Here is an 11,115-nt window from a genome sequence, read left to right as displayed (position 1 = left end):
GGCTTCGCCTGCGTTGACTTTTCATTACCGGAGTTGTCAATATATGGACCATGTGGTTGACCTTGTTGGTTTAACATGAGAGCTATGAAAGATGAAAATAATAGCATGGAAAGAAAGATTGTGGATAGGAGGATGATCGGTTGGCGGCGGCGTGACGGTGGATGGTGGTGGTGGTGGTGGGAGTCCGGCAAAGGGGAGTATGTTGCATGTTGAAGATTAATATTGTTAACATTCATTATGGTGGTGGTGTTGATGGAGAGTATGGTTTGGAGTATTTAAACAACAATATGGACAGTTCTAGTATATGTTGGATGGAAATATGGCTTGGGCCATGGGTAGCCCATTGGCACGGTTGGTGGGTGCTACTTTTGTTTTTTTTTTTTTTTTATCAAATACTTTCATAGGGTTGTATTTATGGGTGGTGGTGTTGTACTTTTATGGTGTTGTATTTAGGGTGTGAATGAGAGGAGCTGCTCGCAAGTTACTTGATATCGGATAGATGAAAATTTCAAAACGAGTTGAACATTGTGCTTGAACTTGAGCCTCAGAGAAAGCCCGTTTAGTTATAGAGCCAGAGCTCGAGCCTTGTATGAGAAGATTGTTTAGGTTTGTCGAGATTAGTATATTTTTAAGTTTTAACTCTTTTGGACTTCTATGTATTTGTGTCACAATGCAATGCCGAGATAGAGCCGAGTTTAGGCTCGTTAGGGTTTTTCCCAAAATATATAAAAATCATTTTATACAAGCGAGTCGAGTTTGATTCAAGCTCGAGCTTGAAAATCGACTTACAAGCCAAGCTTGAGCTTTAGAAAAAGAACTTGAAACGAGCCAAGCTCAAGCTCTCGTAATCCGTAGGACTATTCTTTGTTCACCCATGATTAATACACCCCTGATACTACTTTGAAATCTCTAATGAATAATAAGCATACTTAGTCAAATTCACTTAAGAATTAGGACTTTTCTTTGTTCAAGTTGTTAAGCAAGTTTAACCTCTCCATTGTATGTCTTTTAAATGTTTATAATTTGGTTGTTCGAGTTTGAATTAGGAATTTAAGAGTGAATTACACGTTTTTTAAGTTAAGTCACGATATCGCATTTAATTTCAACCTTTTATTAATTACATATATGGTTTCGACGGGTTACTCATTCCTACGCCTTTGTTTACTTGAATGGACGAGTGCTTATTTTGAACAGGTAATTATCTCATATGAGCCCATTTTAGACGTTACGATTTTGAAAATTTTTCTTGTGTTCCTTCTTCTTCCTTCGTTTGACTGTTTACCTCATTAATTTAACCGTTTAAAAAACTCGAGTTGTTCCTCAAGCTCAACAATTGTAACTATTGTGGAAGAGAAGTCGTGGTTCGAACATCATGAACATTATAAACCGTGCTTGCTCTAGTGGTTCCTCAAAATCTTCCTCTATGAAACGTTCGGTGAACTATTCGTGAACCGTTCGGCGGGAAGTTCGCTTATTTAATAACGAACAAACATGAACAAAAAATTTGTATTGGTTTAATTAAGCGAACGAGCATAAACACATGTTCCGTTAGTTCATTATGTTCATGAACGTTCGTTTATGTTTGTTTATGTATTAATATAAAATAATTAAATATTACCTGGATATGTCATGTGCTTAACGGTTTTATATTTGTTAAGTTGTGTTCATTTAAGTGTTTTTATTTAAGTTCATTTATATTTGTGTTCATTTACATTTGTTCATACATGTTCGTTCCATTTTTAAATAAACGAACATGAACATAAATATTTGTTCGATTAAGTGTCCATATTCTTTTAAAGTTAAATGAATGACCACGAACTTGCCCTTGTTCATCTTCATTCGATTCGTTTACAGACTTTCATTATTTATATTGATGAATACATCGGTCTCAATCTCTAGACTCTAGCGATTTTATTTGTGTTCGTTTGTGTTCATGAACCGTTCGTGAATACAATAATTTCCTTAATGAACGAACACGAACATAAAATCTCGTTCGGTAAGTGTTTGCGAATCGTTCGTAAACACATTATTTTCTTAACAAACGAACATGAACAAGCTCTTGTCATATTCGTTCGGTTCTTTTACAGTCTTAGGACCGTTGTTACTTCGAGCATCGTATTTTCATTTTAATTATAAAAATAATTATTATTTCATTAACAGAGACAGAAACACGGTGTCGATTCTCAACCACAAAGAACAGAGATTTTAACCCAACGATCTACGTGGGCCAACTTTAGTCAATTTACCACGTGCTCACGTGATGCCTGTTTTAACAATTTATTACAAAAATATGGTACAACTCAAAAATGGCCAATTAGTTGTAGGCTAGATTGCCACACAACTGGCAAACAGAAATACACATAAAAATAAATAAATAAATAAATAAATAATGATGAAGGGCTAATTTGGTAATTTAAAATGAAAATAAAACAACAAAATAAATAGTAAATAAAATAAAGCGTCAAGCAAGCCTGCTTTAGTTGTCTTAAGTTAAAGAAGCCAGCTCAAGTTCAATTTGCCTCTAGTATGTGTCGAGGTTGTTTGTGGCAATAGATGATGGTGTGACGACACTGGCTTTGGTTGTTGAGGTGGAGGTGACTAAGGCCTAGGTGGGTGGCGGTGATTATTTATTGATCGAGGTTAGAGTTTTATAAAAAAGAAAATAGGAAGTCATGGTATGGGACCACACTTTTTTTTTTTTTTAAATGTCACAAATATATCATATTACTAAAAAAATGTCAAATCAACAAGAATACTAACAAAGTTTGTGTAACGAGTGAAAGTTGATGGCATTTAAATCCAAGTTGGACTAAAGCGTCAAGCACGCCTACTCGAGTTGTCTTAAGTTAATCAAGCCAGCTTGAGCTCAAACTTAGCTTGTCTCATTTACTTAACACGAGTTGCATTTCCTGTCTTTTAACTTAACATGGACAATAGAGTGACGAATCTTGATTGTAAATACATATATTTTAATAAGTATACTTTGGGGCATCTAGTTTTAAGCAAGGTTCTCTTTTGAATCTTTAATGAATAAAAAAGCAAGAATATATATATATATATATAGGCTAAGTATAAAATGAAAACCCACTTGAGTTGTGAAAACTCCAGAAACATATTCTCAACCACATGTTTTTAATTAATGTTTAAATCTTGTGGTTCACAATTAAAGTGAATAAAAATGTAAATATAAATATAACTTTTTCTCTCTCCTGAAAACATATATAAAAATTAGTTAAAAAATAGCAAAACATTTTTTTTTTGATGTTTCGATGTTTTGTATTAAATGTTACAACATATATTACATGTAACAAAAAAAACGATGTTACTTAGGGTTTTCGCGAGTTTTCACAACTCAAATGGGTTTTCATTTTAACCTTACCCTATATATATATATATATAAACAAGACTATTTTCTAACATACACAAATAATAGGCAAACTCAAGAAACAAGATTAATGCATAGAAAAATAAAACTGTCATAAGTTAATAAACTTCACAAAAAATATAATCTAAAAGAAAAATATTTTTAATATATTTGAGTCAGCAGATCACAAAACAGCCTTCTTATGCATTGTATTTCGCTAGTAAGTTGATAAACTCCATCACCTGTGCATACCAAATTTATAAATCTATTTATTCATTCAAACAATAATGAGGTTTAAATAATATACGCATGACAACAAACAAACCTCTGATGTATCCCTAAGAGAATAATATGCACTGCTTTCTTTCGGATCAGGAGTCACCAAGATCCCATAACCGCGACCACCCTCTCTTAAATACTGTTTTAATGTTTTTTAATAAAATGATTTAGAAAGTTTTATGCATTGTGTAAACGGGTCACCATTAGTCGGTATTATAGTAATTAAGTTTACCTTGAATGCATCTTCATCGGTTTTGTCATCCCCTATGTATATAGGGAGCACATCATCACGGTTACTTAAGCCTACAAAACACGTCACGCTTAGCTATTATGTTATAAAATATGTTACTTTCATGAAAACTGAATTCTTTACTAACCTAGTGATTTAAGTAGGAACTCAACAGCCTTCCCCTTGTCCCACTTAATCACGGGGCGGATCTCTAATACCTAAAAAATATAAAAACAAAACAAAAGTTAAGGAAACTGAATTTCATCAAACTTAATTCGTATGAAATAGAAGTTACAATACCATTCGCCCGTGTGTCAGTCACAGACATGGATAATTTTTCATAGTGTCTTTAACATATTGTGCAACTGTTTCCCAATTCTGTAATTATATAAAAAAACAATTAGATACTAAAAAAAATTATTAAGCTAATAATAGCGAAGCGTTACCTTTTCATCCACGTTGCGATAGTGCACCGAGACACAAAACTTGTTGTCTTCAACTTTTGCTCCTTCTATGTTCTTCATTATCTCAACAAGTGACACGAAAACCTATTTCAAATATGCACGCGCTATAAGTATTATAAAACGGGAAGCTATTGCTACAAAACTTAAAGCAAGCTTGAAATATTAACCTCTTTGATCGTTGGTAAAAACTCGGTAGCAGGCTCGTACAAGCTTCCTTCAGTAACCTCGGTTGTTTGATCGGCTAGAGACTGGACCGGACGCAATATATCCATGCCATGGCTACCCGCATAATATAGTTCTTTCAATCCTACAAAGTTGTATACCTGAAAAAACATATAACCGATTAAAACTAAATTTTTATTAAAGTTAATGGTAAAGCTAACGACTATAAAGTACCTTTGCGCGGCTTCTGCCACTAACAATTGCTGTTGGAATGCACTTTGCGACGTTTCGAACAGCAGCACGCATCTGTTTAAGAGTAGGTGTTAAAAACATTATATAAAATAATGAACCAAACTAGATATTAGATTCGTACCGCTTCTGACATAAAGGCATGATCTGGATTGTCCACAATCGGGGCTAACGTTCCATCGTAATCTAGAAACAATGCTATCGGCTTTCCTTTTGCACTAGTCACAATTTGTACGATGGAAGTAAGCGCAGACGGATACTTAATCTACAAAACAAAAACAATTTAAAAAAAAGTTAACATTAACAGGTAATTTATTAATATGTGTCAAATATTAAAAACGAATGTGAAGAAAGTGACAAATGAAATACAATACCATCCAGTCGCGGTAAGCTAGTTCATTCGAAAACTCAGAGCCGTTGTTTTTATTAATATTTTTCCTTGGTGAAGAAGATTTCATGGCATCCAACCAGCTAACGGGTGTCGGGTCGATTAGTATTGGGGCAATGTGACTAGCCTTAAGATCCATTATGTTATGTAACTGTTCAATATAAGAATTTAACTAGATGGTAATTAACAACTAACAGTATGTGCAACAATATAACATAGAAAAATAAGAACATATAACAGCACAAATAATGGAAAAATAGGTACCAATATAATCAGATTCTAACACAGCTTTCGTTTGTAACAATTAAAAAATTCAGGAATAGCTCAACATATATAAGATCAAACATTTTATATTTAGCATATATTTATTACCTTATAATTATTGATTTACTATCTCGAAATAGGTAATTATGATTTTAAATATATTTTTTTTAGTGCAAAATGGTAAATTTTAAATTTAAATTTAATTTGCATATAGCATGAAAGAAAGTGAAAGTCTATGGTATTCACCAGTGTTGCAAAAATCCCGACTATGCGTCGATTAATCCTCGATTAATTGCTATTCCCCACTTTACTGATTAATTTTTGGCTAGTCGGTCAATTAACCGGTCAATGGTCAAATACGGCCAAAATCAGGATTAATCGGCTTTTTCTGGTGAGGTTCTGGCCAAAATTGGCAATTTCGGTCGAAATTCCAGCCAAAATCAACGGTTTCTGACGAGATTTCAGCAAAAACCATTGATTTCCAGCAAAATCAAGCCAATTTCCGACCAAAATGTGTTTGTGTATGTATCAAACTGAAAATTACATATAAAAATGTTTACGTGTATAAATAAAATTGAAAATTATACATTAAAGTCTGATATGATTAATTCCGCACCTCACCGTCCTACTAGCAACTAGCGATTTTTACAACATTGATATTCAAAAAGTTGATTTTATTCATTGAAAAATATACAAAGATACAACCTATTCTAGTGGAGATATTCGATAAATCTCTAATTATAATTATTATACATAAATACAAAGATATACAAAATATGTTCTAATAATAGAGATAACGTGTGATATAGTTCAATATGTGCTAAATATATATCATATTAATCAGTTCTAGATAAACATACTCAACAGTCAACACGATAAAGAAATCATGTTAATTAGCATTAGGGGTGTAAACAGGGATGGGCATTTATTACCGAATATCGGTACCGTACCAATACCAACCGAGCACGGTCGCCGGTCGGTAGTGGTATGGGTATTTGTTTTTTCATGTTTTCAGTATCGGTACCATTCGATTTAGGTATTTTTAATGGTACCGGTACTGATCGATTCCGAAACAAAAAATCAATACATTATTTGGTATATGGTTTTACTCGTTTTTGGTACTAGTAAGATATCAATTTCATTCCTAGGTGTAAACGAGCTTAGCCGAGGTCAACTAAACTTGAGCTCGGCTCGTTTTGACATACGAGAGCTCGAAGCTAGCTAACACGTCTCAAACCGGTACCAACCAAACACAGTCGGTACCTATACTGGTATTTGTCTTTTCATGTTTTTGGTGTCGGTACTATTCAGTTTCGGTATTTTCAATGGTACCGATGTCGATCGGCACCGAACGGAAAAATCAATACGGTATTTGTATATGGTTTACAACTTTACATCTTTTCGGTATCGCTATTTTTTTGTTACGGTACCGGTTTGGTACCGATCTCATTCCTAGTGCCATGTAAACAAGCCAAGCACAAGTTCGACTAGAATTGAGCCTGGATCATTTTGACTTACGAGAGCTAAGCTCTTATTAGTTTCAAGCTCAACAAGTCTCAAACTCGGCTCATTTTGACTTATGATAGCTCAAAGTCTCAAACTCGGCTCATTGGGGACTGTAAACAAGGCCCCGTATTTGGCCCAAAGCAGAACCTTTCAAGATATCTAGCTTTTAACAAGCTAGCTTAAGCTCAAACTCAATTCGTCTCGTTTACCAACTTACTTAACACGGGTTTACAACACCATTTCCTTGTCTTTTAACATTACATAAAGAGTGATGGATCAAAATACATATTTAACACGTATACCTTTTGAGGTATTCAGTTTTTAAAACGGTTCTATACTGAATTATTTAATCATAAATGAATAAAAAGGAGAAATAAAAAAAAATGCTTGTTTTCTAACATACACAAATAGTAAGCAAAAGTTAAAACACAAGATAAATTCATAGACAAATAGAATTGCCATGTAAACTAATAAAATTTACAATATATAAACTGAGATTTACAATTGGCGGATAAAGAAGGGCTCACGTAATTCCTTAAATTTATTCTTCATAATAATAATAACCGTCTTTGTTCACATTGTTAATATATTACAAGTCAGCGGATCATAAAACGGACTTCTTATGCATCGCTAGTAAGTTGATAAACTCCATCACCTGTACATGCATACCAAATTTATATACATTTAGTTAATATTTATATATTTATAGGCATGCCAAGCTGACAACAAACAAACCTCTGATGGATCCCTAAGAGAATAATATGCACTGCTTTCTTTCGGAGCAGGAGTCACCAAGATCCCATAACCGCAACCACCCTCTCTTAAATACTGTTTTAATGTTTTTTAATAAAATGATTTAGAAAGTTTTATGCATTGTGTAAACGGGTCACCATTAGTCGGTATTATAGTAATTAAGTTTACCTTGAATGCATCTTCATCGGTTCTGTCATCCCCTACATATATAGGGAGCACGTCATCACAGTTACTTAAGCCTACAAAAACACCGTCACGATTAGGTATTGGTATTATGTTAAAGACGATAACTTTTCATGTTAACTGAGCTTTTTAGTTTTTACTAACCGAGTGATTCAAGTACGAACTCAACAGCCTTCCCCTTGTCCCACTTAAGCACGGGGCGGACCTCTAAAACCTAAACAATACAAAAGTTAAGCGAGCTCAATTTTATTAAATTTATTTTCTGTGAAATAAGCTTCATACCATTCGCCCGTGCGTCAATCTCAGACGTGGATACTTTTCCAAAGTGTCATTAACATGCTGTGCTACCGTTTCCCAATCCTGTATTTTAAAACAAAAAAAAAAGTAAGGCATTGAAGATTGAAGATTGAAGAAATATCTATGTAAGCAAATAATGTTGAAATATTACCTTTTCGTCCACATTACGATAGTGCACCGAGACACAGAACTTGTTGTCTTCAACTGTTGCCCCTTCTATGCTCTTCATTATCTCAACAAGTGACACAAAAACCTGCTTCGAATATGAAAGTGTTGCAAGTATTATAAAACGGGAATCTAGGGCTACAGAACTTAAAGCAAGTTAGAAATATTAACCTCGTTGATTATTGGAAGAAATTCGGTAGCAGGCTGGTACAAGTTTCCTTCTGTAACCTAAGTTAAACAAAGTAACAAGATTTAGATGTATGATTCACATAATTATTTATGCAAAAATGTCATAACTTTTGCTACCTCAGTGGTTTGATCAGCTAGAGACTGAGCGGGCCCCAATATATCCATGCCGTGACTACCGGCATAATATAGTTCTTTCAAGCCTACAAATTTGTGAACCTGCGAAAACATAGCAAGATATTAAATATAACAGATTATCAACCTAGCTCTTCATAAAAGTTAATGGTAAAGCTAACGACAGTAAAGTACCTTAGCACGACTTCATAAAAGTTAATGGTAAAGCTAACGACAGTAAAGTACCTTAGCACGACTTCTGCCACTAATAATTGCGGTTGGAATGTATTTTGACACATTTCTCACTGCAGCACGCATCTGGTTACAAGTAGGTGTTAAAAACATTGGACCATATTGCATTAGTTAAATTAGATATTAGATTCTCACAGCATTTGACATAAAGGCGTGATCTGGATTGTCAACAATCGGGGCTAACGTTCCATCATAGTCAAGAAACAATGCTATCCTCTTTCCCATTGCATTAGTTGCAATCGGTTCAATAGAGATAAGTGCAGATGGATACTTAAGCTGCAAAACAAAAGCAATATAAAAAAAACTTAATATCTAATTTGGATTACATGTTTAAAAAGAAAGTGACAAACGAAAATAGGAATATACCATCCAGTTGCGGTAAGCAACTTCATTTGACAAATCAGAGCCGCTGTTTTTAATAATATTCCTTGGAGAAGAAGATTTCATGGCATCCAACAAGTTAGTAGAACGGAAATCATCAAGCAGTCCCGGTTTTTTCCGTAACAGAGCTTGAGAAAAGACTCCAGAGGATGAGTATGGCGGTAATGAATCATGAACTCCTAATCTTGGTTTGTTAACGGGTGTGGGGTCAGTCAGTATCGGGGCGCTGTGGTTAGCCTTAAGATCCATTATGTTCTGTAGATGTTCAGTATAAGAATTTAATTAGATGGTGTAACAGCATATGGAACTGTATAATATGGTCCAATGTTTGGGAAGCATTGAATAGGACAAGTCACAAGAGTATATTATATATACCAACAAAAAGTGAAATGAATATAGACTTATAAAGTTATAATGAATTAGCTTGCCAACTACATACCCATATTTAATACAACTAAGCATATGTAGACTTAGCTTTCTAAGCATAACTACTTAATGTATCATTTAAAACACATACAAACAACTAACAACATAACAACAACCATAATGAGTAAATACAATAAGAAAAACCATTGTAAGTGCTTTAATAAAAAGGAAGAATGAGTCAGTGTTCCAGTTATGATGAAAGAGAACTAAGCAAATGAGTACAAATTACAGAACTGAACCAAAAAAAAATCACAAAAATTCAAAACTAAAAAAAGTGAAATAAACAAACAAATATTAATAAATCAGCATAGAATCCATTTGCAAAATACAAGAAACTTATAGGCAATTCTTCTTATAAATACCATTGAAAGATCAGTTTTCTTTTAGTCATGCAGATTGCTAAAATTTCTTTGCAATGCAAATACAAGTATAAAACTACACAGATCATGAACTACATATAGCTTCAATAATAGACAAATAAGAACAACACATAATTTCATTGAATCAATGGTAAATAATAAACTGCTAGACCTAAACAATATCTCAATCATACATTTATAAAATTTTCAGTACCAGAAAAATAGGTACCAAAATATCAGATTTTAGCCCAGCATTCATTTCCTACCATTCAAAAACCCATGAATAGGTCCACAAAAATAAGATCAAATACTTTTACAACACAATCAGTTCTAAAAACACCTACTCAAAACTGTAAACAAATTATTATAGGGATGACCATTTGCCGAATACCGGTACCAACAGAACACAATTGGTATCAGTACAGGTATTTGTCTTTTTCATGTTTTCAGTATCGGTATTCCAATGGTACCGGTACCAAACCGAAAAAATCAGCACAGTATCCGATATATTTTTTTAATCGTTTTCGGTATCGGTATCTTTTGGTTCAGTACCAGTTCGGTACCAATCTCATCCCTAGACCCTAGGTGTTAACAAGCTGAGCCGAGCCGAGCTGAGCCCAAGCTCGACTAGGCTCGTTTTGACTTACGACTTACAAAAGCATGAGCTCGACCAGACCATCACTATTTTTCAGTCACTACAGGTATGGTACTGATCTTATCCCAGGGTGTAGACGAGCCAAACTAGCCTATGCCCGAGCTCGGCTAGTTTTGACTTTCGAGAGCTCGAACACGGAGCCATTTGTTTTGACTTACGAGAGCTTGAGCTCGACTAGGCAAGGGCATCAGTGTTTTTCGGTTCACTACCGGTACAGTACCACAAATCTCATCCCTATGTGTAGGCAAGCCGAGCCGAGCCGAGCTTGACTAGGCTTGAGCTCGGCTCGTTTCGACTTTCGAGAGTTCAAACACAAACTCGAGTTCGGCTCATTTTGACTTACAAGAGCTTGAGCTCGACTAGGCTAGACTACCGGTATTTTCCGGTTCACTACCGGTACAGTATCGATCTCATCCTACGCGTAGACAACTAGCCAAGC

The 11,115-nt window shown here is 34.5% G+C and overlaps 1 protein-coding gene and 1 pseudogene across 1 annotated transcript; both read right to left on the bottom strand.

The window, feature by feature from the left end:
* Window positions 1-3,564: 3,564 nt before the first annotated feature.
* LOC143567705 (trehalose-phosphate phosphatase A-like) lies at window positions 3,565-5,274 on the bottom strand (annotated as a pseudogene).
* Window positions 5,275-7,525: 2,251 nt separating this feature from the next.
* On the bottom strand, window positions 7,526-9,521 carry LOC143567704 (trehalose-phosphate phosphatase A-like). The gene is made up of 11 exons (XM_077054059.1): window positions 9,222-9,521; window positions 8,991-9,131; window positions 8,850-8,921; window positions 8,610-8,708; window positions 8,475-8,531; window positions 8,290-8,391; window positions 8,124-8,201; window positions 7,986-8,055; window positions 7,827-7,897; window positions 7,637-7,733; window positions 7,526-7,560 (listed from the first exon to the last, which is right to left on the bottom strand). Exons 1-11 carry the CDS (start codon window positions 9,483-9,485, stop codon window positions 7,526-7,528), a joined length of 1,086 nt encoding a protein of 361 aa, XP_076910174.1. The 5' UTR covers window positions 9,486-9,521.
* Between the last annotated feature and the right edge of the window lie 1,594 nt (window positions 9,522-11,115).

The sequence above is a fragment of the Bidens hawaiensis genome, unplaced genomic scaffold, assembly GCF_021521415.1.
Source record: "Bidens hawaiensis isolate Kalapana, Puna unplaced genomic scaffold, B.hawaiensis_p1.1 tig00023609_1, whole genome shotgun sequence".
NCBI classification, from domain to species: Eukaryota; Viridiplantae; Streptophyta; class Magnoliopsida; order Asterales; family Asteraceae; genus Bidens; species Bidens hawaiensis.
This window is presented reverse-complemented; position numbering and strand designations above follow the sequence as displayed.